Raw genomic sequence first — 17,250 nt, forward strand, 5'->3', positions numbered from 1 at the left:
TAGTGGGGTTACGAGGAGCTTCGGGGGGGGGGGTGGAAAGGGAGGCCGTGGATGGGTGGAACAGAGCCTGGTGAGCTGAGTCTTTAGGAGGGAGGGGCAGGGCCAAGGGGTGTAGATGTGGGGCTTGGTGGGAAGCGGGGCAGAGAAGCATGAGGGTTTGAAGGGGGGGGGCAGCTAATCAGCTGAGCAGAAGCTCCCAGTGTGACAGCTGCTAAAAGGGCTAATGCGATCCTGGGGTACTTAACCTCTCTGCTGCTACTCCAGAGTCCCGCTTCCTTTACCTCTGGCCCTGGTGTGGCCACTGCTGGAATCCTGGGTCCATTTCTGGAGCCTGCAATGCGAGAAGGATGTTGATAAATTGGAGAGGGGTCAGAAGGGAGTCATGAGAACGATTCAAGGGTTGGAACACTTGCCGTATAGCAGAGGTCCCAAAACGGTGGGGCACGCCCCCTGTACATTCGAGGGAGTGTGGCAGGCCCTGTGCTAACTTTCACAGGGGAGGAAGCGCCACTCAACCCCACTCTGCCCCATCTCCGCTCTGGCCCAGCTCCTGGCCGTGACCCCATTCCTGGCCTCGCAGCCCCGGGCCCCCAGCTCTGGTGCCCGCCGCAGCCACAGCTTGGGCCCCAGACCTGTTTGCACCCCTGACCATGGCTTTGGCTCCTGACTGTGGCTCCTGGGGGGGGGGACACAGCCCAAAAAGTTTGGGGACAACTGCCTTATAGGGATACACTGGTGGGGGGGGGGCCCAGGCCCGGGAGGGTGGAGAATATGTGGGGGTCAGGCCATTTAGCTTAACAAAGAGAAGGTGAAGGGGTGACTTGGGGAACAAATATTTGATGCTGGGCTCTTCAGGCTAGCACAGGACAATCCCACAGGCCCCAGTGGCTGGCAGTGGAAACTAGATGAATTCAGACGGGAAGTGAGGTGTACGACTTGCCTGGGGAGAATAACTCGCCATTGGACCAATCTGCCAAGGGTGGGGGTGAATTCTCTGCTGCTGGTGCTTTTAAATGAAGACTGGCTGCTCTAGCAATGCTTGTGGGGCAGTTCTGTTCAGACCAGATGACTGCAGTGCTCCCTGTGGACTTGGAATCCCGAGTCTGGGGAGGGAGCTGGGTGTGGGAGCAGAGCAGACACTGCCTTCCTTGGCACTGAGGTGGGAGGAGACTGCTCTTCCTGACCTGGGGGTTGTATGTAAACATAGATGCTGGAACTAGGGGCACTGCCCCACCCCTGGCTTGAAGTAGTTTCCATCACCTACAGGGTTTACAGCTTGGTTCAATGGCTCTCAGCACACCTGTGTATAAATACCCCTGCTGGTTCTTCTCCAGCCCAATTTACGGGATGTATGCCCCCACCCTAGAACTGTCTGCAACATGCACCACGTGGAAGCTGTTGGGTTTGTCCTTAATCCCCCACCCCTGGTACCCCTGGGGGCCCAGGAGACTGCCATGTAGGCATTCCGGGGGAGGCATTGAACCTGGGGTGAGGGAGGAGCCCCAGGAGCAATGTCTAGAGGATAGAGCCCCCCCATAAGCAAGGTCTCTTGGATCGTTGTCCTGAGCACAGGGGCTGGGTACAGGATGTGGGTGGCTATAGGATGGGTCCTGGGAGCAGTGAAATGGGGAGAGTTTGGGGGGGCTATAGGGCTGAGGAGATGGGGTGAGCTTTGGCTATGGGGTGTGGGGGATATAGGATGGCTACAGGACAGAGGCTGTGCACCAGGGTGGAGTGAGGGCCAGGTACAGGATGAGTCCCAGGTGGGTAACATTAGGTATGGTGGGGGGATAGGGCAGGCTCTGGCTATGGGGGAGGCATATAGGAAAGTAGGGCTGCCGTTGGGGTGGGTACTGGCTACAGGGTGGAGTTGGGGATGGGTCCAGCACTCACGGTTCCATCTCCCCATGCAGGTGCTGCCCCCCAGGACTGAGAGACCACCTGCACTGTGGGGTTACTCCCTGTGTCCCCCACTCGGGATGCGCCTGACCCTCAGGACCCCCCCGCAGCTCTGATCCCTCCCCCCATGGCCGCCGCAGTGGAGAGCAGCATCATCGTCCTGGACGATGAGGAGGAGGGGCTCCCACTGCCTACGCCCAGGGAGCCCCCAGAGCCCGCCCCTGCCTCCCCCCAGCCCAATGGGACCCTTATCAAGAAACCGGAGCCCATGGCCAAGGATGCGGGCAGCTTCAAGGCTGAGAACGAACGGCTCTTTGCAGAGGTGAGTGCCCCTGATGGGGTCCCGTCCCCAACTTCTTTCCCTGGCCACATGCCCCTGCCCCCACCCATCTCCCCTCCCCCAACCATGGGCTCCCGTGGCCTTTTCCCCCCGTACCCAGCTCTGTCTCCCCTTGCTCCTGCTCCTGGAGTGCTGGCCTCCATCTGACTGAGGAGTGACCCTGCGCCCCTCTGCCCCCAGTTCCTGGAGTACTGTGCCCAGCTGACGGAGGAGCATCCCGAGGTGATCCCTTTCCTGGCCAGCCGGCACCAGAAGGCCAGCACCGAGTTCCTGGCCTCGGCCGAGTTCCGCAACGTGCTGGGGCGCTGCCTGACGCGGGTGCAGAGCAAGCGCAGCAAAGTCTACGTCTACATCAACGAGCTGTGCACCGTGCTCAAGGCGCACACGCACCGCCGCAAGCTGGCGCTCAGCACAGCCCCGGCCCCCGCCAGCCCCCACCCGCTGGAGCCGGCAGTGCCTGCGCAGGAGGGGGAGGGACCCTCGGGGCAGCGGGGCACTGGCTCCAAGCGGCAGATCCGCTACCTGGAGAACCTGCTGCGCGTCTACATGGGGGAGATCCGGCGGCTGCAGGAGCGGGAGCTGGACCTGGCCGAGCTGGACAGCGAGGACTCCACCTACCTGCAGGAGAGCCGGCTGAAGCGCAAGATGATGCACATCTTCGAGCGGCTGTGCGAGCTCAAGCAGTGCAGCAGCCTGACGGGGCGGGTGATCGAGCAGCGCATCCCCTACCGGGGCACCCGCTACCCCGAGGTCAACCGGCGCATCGAGCGCTTCATCAACCGGCCCGACGCCTTCCCCGACTACACCGACATCCTCAAGGTCATCCAGAAGGCCAGCGCCCGCCACAGCCTGGGCCTGGCCAAGCGCCACATGCAGAGCATGGCGCTGGACGCCTTCCGCGAGGTGGGCAACCGCCTGCAGGAGCGACGCCATCTCGACCTGGTCTACAACTTCGGGAGCCACCTCACTGATCAGTACCGGCCCGGTGAGAGCCTGGGGGGCGCACCGACCAATACCGGCCTGGGGGAGGGGGGGCTGTACCGGCCCGGTGAGAGCCTGGGGGGCGCACTGACCAATACCGGCCTGGGGGGGGGCTGTACCGGCCTGGTGAGAGCCTGGGGGGCGCACTGACCAATACCGGCCTGGGGGGAGGCTGTACCGGCCCGGTGAGAGCCGGGGGGGGCGCACCGACCAATACCGGCCTGGGGGCTGTACCGGCCAGTACTGGCCCGGTGAGAGCCTGGGGGGGCACACTGACCAATATCGGCCTGGGGGGGGCGGAGGGGGCTGTACCAATCAGTACTGGCCCAGTTAGAGCCGGGGGGGGCACACCGACCGGGTACCGGCCCGTTGGGGGGGGTGGAGGGGGCAGTACAGACCAGGTACCAGCCCGGTGGAGGGGGCAGTACTGACTGGGTACCGGCCCGGTGACAGCGTGGGGGCGAGTGCACTGAGCGGGTGCCGGCCCGGTGGGGGGCGCGCGGAGGGGTGGCCAGGGAAGGCTGGACAAGGCCATACCCCGTGCATTGTGGGGAAGTGAGGGCTCTCACTGGAGAGGAGGGCAGGCAGTGGCTCCCCAGGGTTGGGTGCAGGGCCAGGGAGGGGCTGTCTGTGAGGGGAGCGTGTTTCCGCTCAGGACCCCTCTAACACGCCCCCCGTGTGTGCAGACATGGACCCTGCCCGGAGGGACTCGGCACTGGCCCGGCGGCTGCGGGAGAACCGCGATGTGTCGCTGACACGGCTGGACAGAGTCATCTCGCACTATGCCCAGCTGCAGGACGAGAGCGAGGAGGAGGAGCGTGTCCGCAAGAGAGCGGCCCATGCTCGTGGCGGCACCATCCCCCGGCAGGAGGGGCCGCTCCCCCCACCCTGCCCCACAGCACTGGACCCAGGGGAGGGGCAGCCCTGCCCGCAGGTGAGATAGGGTGGGCCAAGCCGTCTCCCAGCCCCGAGGAGGAAGGGTGTGGGATACGGCTCCCAAACAGTGCCCCTGCGTGGGGAAGGCAGAACTACCTGGCATCAGCTGTCCTCTGGAGCTGCAGTGCTGGCCAGGGGGCCGCAGGGGAAGATGGGAGTTCGTAGACAGCCCTGTGAGAGGTGGCAGCTGGTGTAAAACGTCCCCTTCTCCACACTCCCAGGGTAGCGCCAGCGTGAGCACCGCAAGCCGAGGGCCGGCGGTTAGTGCGGACGACAACCATGACTCGGAGGAGGACGACTCTGAGGAGGAAGAGCCCTTGTCGGACACAGACATTGAGGAGGAGCTGCAGCAAAGCCAGGAAGGGGGGAGGACGACGAAGAGGATGCAGTCATGCAGGGTACGTCCCTCACAGAGCCAGGGCTCCTGGGTTCTGTCCTGGCTCTGGGTAGGGAGTGGGGGCTAGTGGTTAGAGCTGGGGGGCTGGGAGCCAGGACGCCTGGGTTCTATCCTGGCTCTGGGAGCAGAGTGGGGTGTAAGGATGATGATGATGATTAGAGGGGGATTGGGAGCTAGGATTCCTGGGTTCTATTCTGTGGTGACTCCCCCAGATGAAGAAGCAGCCAGTGAGGACACGGCAGGGGACCAGGGAGACCAGCTCATGGAGTTGGGCGTGGAGCCGCTGCCCTGCTCGTCAGAGGGGGAGGATCTGGAGGAGGACGGGGAAGAGGATGAAGAGGAGGAGACCCTGCCCCTGGCAGAGGGCGAGGGGCCCCTGCCCCCCAAGGAGCTGGAGGAGGAGGGGCCACCGCCCAGTCCGGTGCAGGAGCTGTTTGTGCTGGAGATTGAGGCACTACCCCTGGAACTCAGCGAGACACCACCCCCTTCCCCCCGAATCCCAGGGGGCTCTGAGGCTACCCCCATGGCCACTCCCTCTTCCCCAGAGCCCTCTGAGGCCACCCCAATGGGCCCCCCCTCTCCTGGGACAGTCTCTTCCCAGCCTGAGCGGGACGTGTCCCCCGAGGAACCTGCTGGCCTGGTGGTGAAGCAGGAGGGTGGCAGTACAGGGGGCTCTGGGCTCCGGACTCAGCCCCCTGCCAAGAAAATGCGGCCCTTGGAGAACGGGGGCCCCATCATCAGCTCCACCAGCTTCAACGGCAGTGCTGGACCCCCGGCTCGCAAGAGGGGACGCCAGGAGCTGCCCCGTGGCGACAGGTGGGGGTAAGGGGCACACGCCAGACCAGGCCGTGTGAGGTGGGGGGAGCTCTGTGTGACAGGTGAGGAGCGGGCAGGGGAGAAGGGAATGGGCCCTGCTCTGGGGAAACACAGCAATGGGTGGGGGTCTGTCTGTCTGTCTGGGTCTGGTGGCCGCTCCAGCCATCCCCGTGGATGTCTGGGCCCCCTGCAGGTGAAGGGCTGGGGGCAGAGCCTGTTCCAAGGGGCACATGGGTTCAGGAACCGTCTCCCCTCTTGGCCTGCCCGAGGGAGGGTGGGCCAGCCCTGGTGGGAGGTACGGGGGGAGAAAGGGGGTCCGTGCCCTTGGTGCGATGGGCCTCACGCCATCCCTGCCCCCGTGACCCCATCTCTCCCGCCCTTGCCAGCAGCTGCATCGAGGTTCACAGCATTGGCTCAGAGGACGAGGAGGAGGGCGTGGAGCTGCCGCTCGCCGGCCTGCTGCCCCGCCGCCCCCTGCCCGACTCCACCCGTGCCGACTCGCCCTTCCACAGCTTGGTCAGCAGCTCGCAGGGCAGCCCACAGCAGAGCCCGCGGGGGCTCCTGCACGCGGCCAAGGCCTGCAAGGTGAGGAGCGGGCTGAGCTGGGGGCGCCAGGCCGGGGCTGAGAGGGGGTCCAGGGGGTGAGCCGGCCTGACCGTTTGTCCCTGCTCTCTCCCCAGGCCAGCGTGGCGACCCAGTGCGACCCCGAGGAGATCATCGTCCTGTCCGACTCGGATTAGACCCCCAAGGGGCTGGAGACTCTGGGGGGCGGGTGTCTTTGTGGCTGGCTCTGGGGTGGGCTCCTTGGGGGGGGCAGGGGCCCCTCATCTCCTGGGCTGCCCCGTCCTGGGTGGTGGCGTTTGTACAAAGAACTGTGTAAACAAAAAATAAAAACTGGTTTTTCTTACTTGGCAGCAGCTGATTGCTAAGGGGACATTGGCGGGGGCCTGATTGGGCGGGGGGCGGTAAGGGGGATTGGGGGGTCCGGGGGTAGTGAGTGGGCGGGGGGGCGGTAAGGGGACATTGGCGGGGGCAGTGAGTGGGCGGGGGGGGCGGTAAGGGGACGGGGGGGGGGGGAGCCGGGGCAGGTGGCTCGCCGGGGCGGGAAGGGCGGGGGGCTGCTCTGCTCTGCTCTGCTAGGGCGGAGCTAAAGCGCAGGCGGGGCTGTCGGAGGACACTTTTGCAGTGAAGCAACAGAGGCTGCGCAGCGCTGATCCCTTTAAGCTCCGGCGTTTAAAGGCGAAGCGGCGGTGTCGGCTGAGTTGCCCCTTTAAGAGGGCGGGGTTCCAGGACCTCCGTCTGTCGCGGAACACTCCCTGCGCGGCCCCGTTGGCGGCCGCGTTAAAGGGGAGGGCTGGGTGTCGGCGGACAGCGACCCCGTGGCAGCCTCCGGGCGGCGGCGTCTGCCTCTTTAAGGCAGGCAGGGGCGGGGCCCGGGCTGGGGGGTGGAGGGAGGGAGGGTGAATAACAAGATGGTGGCGGCGGCCTGAGACCCCGGGAGAGCGAGCGGGCGGGTGAGCGGGGGGGCGACAGGTGGGAGGGGTCCGGGGTGGGGGGGGCCCGTGGCGGAGGAGCGGGGGGCAGGAGAGGGGGGCTGGGTCGGCTTTGGGACTAGGGTGGGGGGCAGGAGGTTGCAGGGGCTGGGGTCGGGGTAGGAGACATGGGGAGGGTGGACATGGGGGAGGGGAGGGTGGAAGGGGGGCTGTGGAGTGGGGGAGGGGAGGGTGGAAGGGGGCTGTGGAGTGGGGCAGGGTGTGGAGTGACAAGAGATGGGAGGGTGGAAGGGGGGCTGTGGAGTGGGGGAGGGGAGGGTGGAAGGGGGGCTGTGGAGTGGGGGAGGGGAGGGTGGAAGGGGGGCTGTGGAGTGGGGGAGGGTGTGGAGTGACAAGAGATGGGAGGGCCCCCAGGAATCTGCGGGCAGAGGGGCAGGGGCAGGAGAGTGGGGAGTGTGGGGGGGCTGGGCTGGCGCGGGTTTGCAGGGTCTGTGGCTGGGGTAGACGGAAGGGGGTTGGGGGATGACATGACATGACAGGCATTGGGGGGCTGGGAAGGGAGCTGTGGGGAGTGTAAGGAGGGAGGCTCTGTGTGGGGGGAGGGGAGCTATGGGGGTTTGGAGGGGGGAAGCATGGGGTCGGGTGGGGGATTGGGAACGACAGGAGGGGAGCGTGGGGGGTGTCGGGCAGTTCAGAGCTGGGAGCCGGGCAGGTTTATGACAAGGAGGTAAGAACGGCCGGGCTGGGCCGGACCAATGGTCCATCCAGCCCAGGATCTGTCTGCCGACAGGGGCTGGTGCCAGGTGATTGGGAGGCAATGAACAGGACAGACAGTCAGTGACCCATCCCGTCATCCACTCCTAGCTCGGACTGCCAGACGCTGGAGACACCCTCAGCCGGGGGTTGTGTCCCTGACCCTCTCGCTGCTAGGACCCATCCTCCAGGAACTTCTCTAGTTTTCTTTTGAGCCTCATTGTAGGCTTGGTCTTCACAACATCCCCTGGCAAAGTACCACAGGTTGTGCCCTTTGTTTGTTTCGACACCCAGTTCTTGTGTGGCAGGGGATAAAGAACTTCACTTTCTCCACCCCAGTCACCATTTTATAGCTCTCTCATATCCCCCCATCATCGCTTGTCCAACGCAAACAATGCCGGGCTTTTCAGTCTCAGAAGCGGGTCCATCCCCCTCATCGTTTTTGTTGCCCTTCTCTGTACTTTTCTTAGTGCTAATATATCTTTTTCGAGATGGGGTGACCAGAACTGCACGCAGGATTCAAGCTGTGGGCGTACCAAGGATTTCTACAGATGCATTGTGATATTTTCTGTCTTATTTTCTGTCCCTTCCCTTATGGCGGCTAACATTGTGTTAGTTTTTCTGACTGCCGCTGTCTATCGAGTGGATGTTTTCAGGGAACTGCCCACCGTGACTCCAGGATCTCTTTCCTGAGTGATAACAGCTACTTGAGACCCTATCATTTTGTGTGTATATTTGAGATTGTTGTCCGATCTCTGTGACTCTGCACTTATCAACACTGAATTTCATCTGCTGTTTGTTGCCCACTCCCCCAGTCTCACGAGATCCCTTTGTAACGCTGGGCGGTCTGCTTGGACTTCACAATCTTGAGTAATTTTGTATCATTTGCAAACTTTGCCCCCTCACTGTTCACCTCTTTTAACAGAGCTTTGGGGCTGCGGGGATGTGTGGGGTTCTGGGTTAGGGCAGGGCGTTGGTAGGGTTATGATGGGGGGTCTTGGTGGGGAGAGCTGGAGTGGGGGATTGGCTGGTTACATAAGAGGAGGAGGGGTGGGTGGAGGGGGTGGGGGGGAAGGTTTATAATGGGGCTACGGGGAGAGCGTGGAGGAGAAGCTGTGGTTTGGGAGGTGGGTGGTGATGGGGAAGAGGGGGCTGGAGGGGCTCAGTGTGTGATGGATGCTCCACACACCCCCAGTCTCCCATCAGAGCACCCTGGTTCTGCTCCCGTAACCCAGAAACCCTCTCTTTGCCGCATTCCCAGACACTCGTGTATTTCCCTGGTTTTTTAAAATACCCTATGGAAAACCCAACCAGAGCTCTGCCGAGTGCTGGGGACCTGGGGGGCTGCCGGAGGTGGTGCTGTGGGGGAGTTATGAGTTGGGGGAAGGTGTTGTCCGAGGGGCAGACCCCAGCAGGTGTCGGTCCTGGGGGTAGAGTTAAGGGTGTTTTGGTTGGGAATCGCTCTCTCCTAGGGATTAGGCCTGGGGCATGATTGTCCCATACGGTCCATTCCACAAAGGGTTAATGTCTCAGTGACATTATGTCTCAGATCCAGGGTGCCCCCGAGACAGGAGGCCCGCTCCCTGCCCCAGGTGTCTTTGGGCCGCAGCGCCTGAGGAAGGACCCCATCGAAAGGGTCTTTAGGATGCAGGATTGGTGGGGGTCTCTCTCGGCACCCCCAGCTCTAAGCCTCTGTCTCTTGCAGGCAGAGCATCCCCAGCACTATGGACCCGTCGTGCGGTGCCGTCGTCCGCGTGGACTTCCCCGAGATCACCAGCGCCCTGCTGGAGAACCTGAACCAGCAGCGGGTGGAGGGCAAGCTGTGCGACATCTCCATCCACGTGCAGGGCCGAGTCTTCCGGGCCCACCGGGCTGTGCTGGCCGCCTCCTCGCCCTACTTCCACGACCAGGTGCTGCTGAAGAACATGACGTCCATTGTGCTGCCCAACGTCATGGACCCGGGCGCCTTCGAGACGGTGCTGGGCTCCGCGTACACCGGCAAGCTGAGCATGGCCTCGGACGAGATCGTCAACTTCCTGACCGTCGGCAGCGTGCTGCAGATGTGGCACATCGTGGACAAGTGCACAGAGCTGCTCAAGGAGGGGCGGGGCACCGCCGGCCCCTCGCCTTCCTCCTCCTTCCGCGCCCACTCCAGCCGCACCAGCGAGAACCAGTCGCCCAGCAGCAGCAACTACTTCAGCCCCCGGGAGACGGGCGAGGGGCCAGAGCACGGGACTGCCAAGTACGCGCTGCGCGGGGCAGCGGGCGCCATGGAGCGGGATGGCTCCGAGGGGCCGGACGAGGAGGTGATCTTCCAGGCCGAGAAGGGTCCCACCCGCTGCCCTGAGCCCTTCTCCGGGGGCAGCAAGTTCATCCTGGAGACGGACGACGACGTGAGCGACAGTGGCGGGGACGGGGGCGGCGGGGCGGGCGGGGGGCGGCGCCCGGCCTACGTGCAGCCCAGTATCGTGCCCCAGAAGCAGTGGGTGTACATCAAGAAGGAGCGGTCCCAGGAGGACTTGGTGCTGACGTGCGAGGAGGACGAGGACCCGGTGGAGGTGGGGCCGGCCCCTGGCGAGCCCCCCCTCAGCATCAGCGATGTCCGTACGCTGACCGAGCCAGCCGGGGCCAAGCTGGAGGAGCAGGTCAACTTCTGCGAGTCCTCGGAGGACTTCCCCTCGGCCTACGAGGGGCTGGAGGAGGGGCCAGGCAGCAGCAGCAGCTTCGCCCAGCGCTCCCTCATGCCCATGGACATGCAGGGCAACCAGATCCTGGTCTTCCCCCCCCAGGCCCCCGTGGAGCACGGGGCTGTGCAGCTGGCCGCCGGCTCGGGGGACGGGAACAAGATCTTCATGTGCCACTGCGGCAAAGCCTTCTCCCACAAGAGCATGCGGGACCGGCACGTCAACATGCACCTCAACCTGCGCCCCTTCGACTGCCCCGTCTGCAACAAGAAGTTCAAGATGAAGCACCACCTGACGGAGCACATGAAGACGCACACCGGCCTCAAGCCCTACGAGTGCGACGTCTGCGCCAAGAAGTTCATGTGGCGAGACAGCTTCATGCGCCACAAGGGGCACTGCGAGCGGCGCCACCGCCTGGCCGGGGCGGGCAGCGCGCCGGGCGGGGGACCCAAGAAGGAGCACGTGGCGGCGGGCGGGGGAGGGGAGGGCGACTGGGCCACGCTGCGGGAGACCCAGGCTCCGGGGAGGTCGCCACGCAGCGAACTGGGCTTTGGAGGGGGCAGCGGGACCAAGATGTGAAGTGGGGGGAGCAGGCGGCGAACAGACTCCCCGGCAGGCCTGCGCCTCCCTCGCCCTGCACGTGGACACCCCTCCTCCCCGATGGACCCTGGGGCACAGATCTGCCCCCTCCTGTTGCTGGGACACCCCCATCCCAGGCGCACAGACTGGAGCCACACCCGGAGCCCTCTCTTCCCACGGTGCTATGGGGCAGAGGGGGTGGGGTGAGACGGGAAGAAGCAGCGATGATTGGACAGACTGAAGTCTCTGGCAGGGTCCTGGGTCGCTCATTCCAGGGCCAGGAGGGGGGTTGGATTCCTGGCCCCACGGCTTTGTGGGTGGCCCAGGAATCTGCTCCTCTGGCTGTGTAGCCTGGGGGAGGCCTGGACTCCTGGGTCCCTGAGGAACTCTTAACACTAATCTCCCTCCTTGCTGGGTGGGGGGAAGCGCCCTCGCCCGTGAGGGGGCTAAGAAGACGGGGGGTGGGAGGGTGGTTGAGGGGCATGGCCCCTCTGTGCTGTGTGTAGCAGGCCGACCCGCAGGTCGGTGAGTCTGTCCCGTCCCTGTCTGTCTGTCTGTAATTCACTTGGGTTTTCTCGTATGTGTAATGCAAGCTGCCCCCTCTGTCCCTTCTGAGGATGGGGCAACCCCCAATCTCCCCTCAGACCACTCCCTGCCCAGTGCCCCTGACCCCAGGCTATGGCCAAGGGCTAGTGTGACCCTTGGATGTACAGACAGGGCAGAGGCGAGCAGGAGCTGATTTTATCCTGGCGTGGCCGCAGCTGGGAGCCGGGGTCCATGGGAGGGGTCAGAGGAGAGCCACGGGAGCGATGGAAGGAGGAGAGGACATGCTGGGAGGGACAGACTCACGGAGCTCGTCTGTCTGGCTTCACGCAGGGACGGTGAAGGGGTGACGAGCTGCCCCCTGGCGCTAGGGCCCTTCAGTCCGGCCGCCAAAGCCGAGCGAGAGCCGGAGGCTGGCGGCTGGAGCCCAGCTGCAGGTGGTCCCAGGGAGGGGAGTGAGCCTTGGAACAGCTCCCAGCGGCTGTGCTGGGCCCCCCAGCCCTGGCCATCTGACCAAGACAGGCTGGCTGAGAGATCTGCGCCGGTCGTTCAGGGCTGGTTCCGGGTTGGGCTCTAGGGGAGCCTTTCTGGCCTTAGAATCTAGTAATGTCCTCTCCTGGGGGCTTCACCCTGTACTGGGGGGATGGGTCCCCTTCCACTGCGTCTCTGGGACAGCACCCCTCGTCCATCCCGACTGCCCTTCTGATGGCATCCCCTGCGGGACGGCGCACCCTGGGCCAGCACCCGCTCCAGATCCCCCTCCAGCAATGACGCCCCCTTCCTCCCTGCTAAACACCCCCCCCCCCATGCACAGAGCCAGCCTGAATGTAGGTACGATGCCCCCTTCCCTGCCGAGGCTCGGGGTGAATGGTCCCGTGGGGGTGTATGGCGGGGGTGCTGGCCCAGCTGTGAGAGCATCTGCTGTTTGTGTGTTGTAGTAACCCCATCCCAAGCTGAGTAGGGGCGCCCAGCCCCACTCCCGCTGGGAATCCCTGTCCCAAAGCGGGGCTGGGAGCCGGGACTCCTGGGTTCTGCCCAGGGAGTGGGTTAGAGTGGGGGGGAAGGGCTGGAAGCAGGGACTCCTGGGCTCTCTCCTGTTGTTCCTGTGGGAGTAAGTCCCTCCTTCCACCTCTGTGCCTGTTTCCCCTCTGCAGCCTGGGGGTGACAATTCCCCCCCACCCCCCGCCTGGCTCAGGGAGGAGCTGGGTGTGGTACTTCTGCCTCTGCTCAGCCTGGGGCTCCCCCTCTCGTCCAATTCTTTTGTAATTTGATTCTGGTGGTGGTTTTTTTATGTCTCTATAAATATTTATTGGTCTGTTTAAGGCTCGGCTCCTGCTTCTCATTGTGCGTCAGTGCCCCCTGGATGGGGAGGGGGACCCTCCAGCACAGCAACCCCTGAAATGTCACGAGGACACCCCCAGCATGCTGCCTGTAGCGCCGGGCTGGGATGGGCCCAGCTGGGCCGTCACCCCAGGCTGGGTTTTGAGGTTCCTGGCGGTTCCCATTGCTGGTTATATCACACTGGCCCCCGCCCCGTTACACAACCCCAGCCGCATTCCTGATTCGCAGCCCAGAAGGGGCCAGGCATGGGGTTATGTAACCCCCCCATGGGGGTGGGGGCTACAACCAGCCTCATATCTGCCAGCTGCCCAGACCCACCGGAGAAGCAGGAGGGACAAACCGGCTCAGTCCAGGCGCCTCACCCAAGTGAGTCTGCTGTGGTGATGGAGCAGGCAGGGAAAGGGGGGCTGGGGGTGGAGAAGTGGGGTCAGAGTCTGGGGGTGTCTCAGGATTTGGGCTGCATTTCCACCTCCTGCACCTGGGAGATGCTCCCGCTGGGTGGGGGCCGGGACCTTCCAGCACCCGCGTGGGGGTCTCTCACCGCCAGCCTGGGTCTCTCCCTGCAGCTTCTGCACGACGCCCCTCGCGATGCTGCTGCGAATTGCCCCCTTCCTGCTCCTGGCCCTGGTACAGGGGGCCTGGGCAGAGAGGTGAGTGGGGGAGAGGGGAATGATGGGGTGGGGGAGGGAACATCTGCCAACCCCTCCCCCCAATGCCTGCACAAACCACCTGGGGTCAACAGATCCCATTCGGGGGGCAATAGCACCCCAGGGTGCTGGGGCCAATGGGGGGGGGCGTGTATGCCTGACTCCCTGTCTGGTTCTGCAGGGAGAAGCCTGAATTCTGCACGGAAGTCACTGAATGTTTCACCTTTGACCTCATCTGCAACAGCTCTGACTACCAGGTGAGGGTCACTGGGGGGGGCCCTGCTAAAATACTGAACCCCCGACAGCCAGTTCCCCCCCAGGACTGGATTGGAGCCCATGGCCCCAAGTGGGGAAAGGCCCCATTCCCCACCCCTGGGAACCAGCCAGTCCCCCTGGAGCTGGGGCAGGGAATGCGGGGAAAAAACTGACCCCCTGTGCTCCTGCCACCCCCCCAGGCCCGGCTTTACCCCCCCTCGGCCTGGGCCAGCACCCGCGTGAACGACTCATACACGGCTGCCAAGGTCACCAGCTTCTGGCGCCTCTTCCGATACATCCAGGGCCGGAACCAGCTGGGTAAGGAGACCCCCCAGCCTCTCCCCCATTGCCCCTCTGCCCCCAGCCTCAGGCCTCACAGCAACCCCCCTTCCCCCAGAGAGCCACATCCCCCGATCCCCCCCAACCCCATTCTAGGGAGCCCAGAGCATGCACATCCTCCTCCCCGACTCTGAGACCCCCTCCCCACCCACAGCCTTCTCCCATGGGTCCTACAGCCCCCACCCTCAGTGACCCCTATAACCCCACTGCTCCAGAGACCCAGAACCTGAGACACTCCCAGGGGTCAAGGGGCCACCCCTCCCCTTCTTTGAGGCTGCTTCTCATTTAATGAGCCCTGTTAGAATGGGGACAGAGAAAAAGGGGGTCTCTACCCCCCCTGGGGGCTGGCCGGGGATTGGGGGGGCAGCTCTGGGAGGGCAGGAGATAGACGCTGAGCAAATGTGACATGTCCCCCCCGCCCCCGGCAGGTGTGAAGATCCCAATGACGGCACCGGTTCTGACCCGGGTGGAGGAGGCTGCTGGGGAGACACAGGAGTACACCATCTCCTTCCTGCTGCCAGCGGCATGGCGGGGCGACCCCCCCGAACCCACTGAGCCGGCTGTGAGTGACCCCCCACTGCCCCCCAAACCCTAACCCCACTGCCCCCTGAACCCACCGAGTGACCCCCCCACTGCCCTCCGAACCTACCGACTGAGTGACCCCCCACTGCCCCCCAAACCCACTGAGTGACCCCCCCACTGCCTCCCGAACCCACCGACCATGAGTGACCCCCCAACCCACCGAGTGACCCCCCCACTGCCCCCCGAACCCACCGACCGTGAGTGACCCCCCACTGCCCCCGAACCCACTGAGTGACCCCCCACTGCCCCCAACCCACCGACCGTGAGTGACCCCCCACTGCCCCCCAACCCACCAAGTGACCCCCCACTACCCCCTCACCGAGTGACCCCCCGCACATTGCTCACCGTCAAGTGTGCTGTGAGTGACCTCCCCACTGTCCCCCCTCCCCCACTGAGTGACCCACTCCCCCAAACCCACTGAGTGACCCCCCCATCGCTCCCCACCCAACCTACTGAGTGACCCCCCTATTGGCCCCCACCGAGTGACCCCGCCACACACATTGCTCCCTACCACAACCACTCTGTGAGCCCCCTCCCCCACTGAGTGACCCCCCCCCCACTGTCTCCCTCCCCCACTGAATCCACTGAGTGACCCCCTACATCGCTCCCTGCTGAACCTGCTGAGTGACCCCCCACACCCTCCTCCCCCACTGAGTGACACCCCCCACATTGCTACCTGCCAAAGCTGTTGTGAGTGACCCCCCCACTGTTCTCCCCTCCACTGAATCCATTTTGAGTGACCCCCCCATCCCCTCCTCAACCTTAATGTGACCCCCCCATGACCTCCCCATCTCCCCCTGCCCTGCCTTGCCTGCCCCCCCAGCAAGCCCATGGGGAGATTTTCTCCTCCAAATTGCCTGCACAGCTGCCTGCCCCGACCAATCCACAGAGAGGAGCCCCCCCAGCCTGGCTGGGGGCTGACCCCCGAACTCCAGCCTCCCCCTGGCCTGGCTGGGGGCTGACCCCCGAACTCCAGCCTCCCCCTGGCCTGGCTGGGGGCTGACCCCCTCTCCTTCTGTCCGTCCCAGGTTTTCATCGAGCGGTTCCCTGCTCTGCCCATCTATGTTCGCTCCTTTGGGGGGTGGCTCACAGATGCCAATCGAGGGACCCACATCTTGGCCCTTGACGCCTCCCTGGGGCGGGACGCCCTGCACTACGACCGTGCCTGGCACTACTGGGCTGGCTATAACAGGTGGGAGTCTCGCCGGCTGCCTCCCTGGGCGCTGGGGCGGGGCAGGGGCCAGCCTTGCCCGTGGTGCCCCCAGCTGCAGGACAACCTGAGGGGAGCAGAACCCCTGAGTCCGACACCAAAACACCGCGCGCCTGGCCCAAGCCGGAGCTTGTGGAAGCAGATGTGGGGTTTGGGGTCCGTGCTGAGCGCCCCCAACCACCCCCTGTGCACATCTGCTCCTACATGGAGTGGGGGAGGGGATTCTGCACCCCCAGCCCCCTGCTCCTCCTTGGGCTCCTCTCCCAGGCCTGGGAGGGGGGGCTGCAGTGGGGTCCCCTCCCCCCTTCCAGGCTGGGGAGAGGGCTGCTCTAGGGGTGCCTAACTGCCCCCCCCCCCGTTTCTCAGAGCAGGTGCTGCATGGAGGGGGTGAGTGGAATGACCCATTGCTCAGGAAGGGGGGTGTGGGGATCTCCCCTGTGCTGCTGGGGGGTCTGGGGATCTCCCCTGTGCTGCTGGGGGGTCGTTAGCTTTCTCCTCCCCCCTCCCATCCCAGGAGGGAGGGACAGATCTGTCTGCAGCACCTGTTCTGCCCCAGGAGGTCTGCCAGGGGCAAGTTAACAATTACACCCACAGCTGGGAGGGTCGGTTGGGGGGCTGGGTTTGCCTGTGACACAAGGGGGTGGGGGGTCCCTGGGGGGTTTCCCTGTGACACCAGAAGCTGGGGGGGTCACTGGGGAACACATCTCCAAGGTACAAGCTGCAGAGGAGGGGCTGGCAGTCTGGGGACCAGTTGAAGTGTTATACTGGGAGCTGGGGGGGCATGGCCGGGGGGGGGCACGTTTATCTGCCACGCCAGGAGCTGTGGAGAGCAGTGAGTGGGGCACCGGTTACAGTGGGGAGGGGCATGGGGGGGACACATTTACCTGTCACACCAGGAGCGGGGGGGGGGGGAGTCACGGGGGGGACAGGGTTACATGTTACACTGGAGGGGGGTCACTGTTGGGGGGTTCGTTTACCTGTCAGCAGCAGCCGGGGGGGCGAGTTTCCCTGTGACGTTAGGCGGGGGTCACCCCCTGCCAGCGGGGTTAGCAGGGCGGGGCAGGCCCCTGTTACACCGGGTCTGGGGGGGTCACCCCAGGCCCTGCCCCCCCCCCCCCCGCTCTAATGTTCTCGTCTCGCTGCAGCCCCATGAAGCGGTTCAAGCGCCACAACGAGGTCTGGCGCCTGGCGCGGGGGGGCCTGGGCTGTGCCCCAGCCCCCCCCCCCCCCCCAGTCATCGCAGCCCCCCCGCCCGTGCTGTGCTCTGTCCCCCCCGGTGCACAATAAAGCCAAGTGCCCACAGCTGTCTGGTGTGTGCCGTGAATTCTGGGTCCTGCCCGGGGCTGGGGGGGGCGGCTGAGCCCCCCCGCGCAGCAGGCCGGGCGCCCTGGCAGCTGCAGGCGGCCTCGCTGGAGTCCGGGGGGCGCGGGGCAGAGGCGATGGGCCGTGGGGGTG

The 17,250-nt window shown here is 64.7% G+C and overlaps 3 protein-coding genes across 4 annotated transcripts; all 3 read left to right on the forward strand.

Moving 5' to 3' along the window:
* Window positions 1-1,559: 1,559 nt before the first annotated feature.
* On the forward strand, window positions 1,560-6,283 carry DAXX (death domain associated protein). The gene is given in 9 exon segments (XM_067546960.1): window positions 1,560-1,763; window positions 1,914-2,221; window positions 2,420-3,224; window positions 3,907-4,154; window positions 4,378-4,522; window positions 4,525-4,554; window positions 4,766-5,369; window positions 5,756-5,954; window positions 6,050-6,283. Coding segments are annotated over 8 exon segments (2,286 nt in total). The 5' UTR covers window positions 1,560-1,763; window positions 1,914-2,026; the 3' UTR covers window positions 6,110-6,283.
* Window positions 6,284-6,822: 539 nt separating this feature from the next.
* ZBTB22 (zinc finger and BTB domain containing 22) lies at window positions 6,823-12,029 on the forward strand. 2 transcript variants are annotated; one of them, XM_067546962.1, is made up of 3 exons: window positions 6,836-6,883; window positions 7,653-7,879; window positions 9,321-12,029. In XM_067546962.1, exon 3 carries the CDS (start codon window positions 9,340-9,342, stop codon window positions 10,876-10,878), a length of 1,539 nt encoding a protein of 512 aa, XP_067403063.1. In that variant the 5' UTR covers window positions 6,836-6,883; window positions 7,653-7,879; window positions 9,321-9,339; the 3' UTR covers window positions 10,879-12,029. The 2 variants fall into 2 exon arrangements, with proteins under 2 accessions (XP_067403062.1, XP_067403063.1); XM_067546961.1 differs by lacking the exon at window positions 7,653-7,879 and having other exon boundaries at window positions 6,823-6,883.
* A 296-nt stretch (window positions 12,030-12,325) lies between these two features.
* On the forward strand, window positions 12,326-17,248 carry LOC137152381 (heme-binding protein 2-like). Its single transcript, XM_067546964.1, has 7 exons — window positions 12,326-13,128; window positions 13,329-13,412; window positions 13,591-13,666; window positions 13,865-13,982; window positions 14,432-14,565; window positions 15,614-15,777; window positions 16,941-17,248. The coding sequence occupies exons 2-7, from the start codon at window positions 13,351-13,353 to the stop codon at window positions 17,080-17,082; spliced, it is 696 nt and encodes a 231-aa protein (XP_067403065.1). The 5' UTR covers window positions 12,326-13,128; window positions 13,329-13,350; the 3' UTR covers window positions 17,083-17,248.
* Window positions 17,249-17,250: the final 2 nt, after the last annotated feature.

Source organism: Emydura macquarii, unplaced genomic scaffold (genome assembly GCF_026122565.2).
Source record: "Emydura macquarii macquarii isolate MOO-44397 ecotype Brisbane River unplaced genomic scaffold, CSIRO-AGI_Emac_v2 contig_1209, whole genome shotgun sequence".
NCBI lineage: Eukaryota > Metazoa > Chordata > Testudines > Chelidae > Emydura > Emydura macquarii.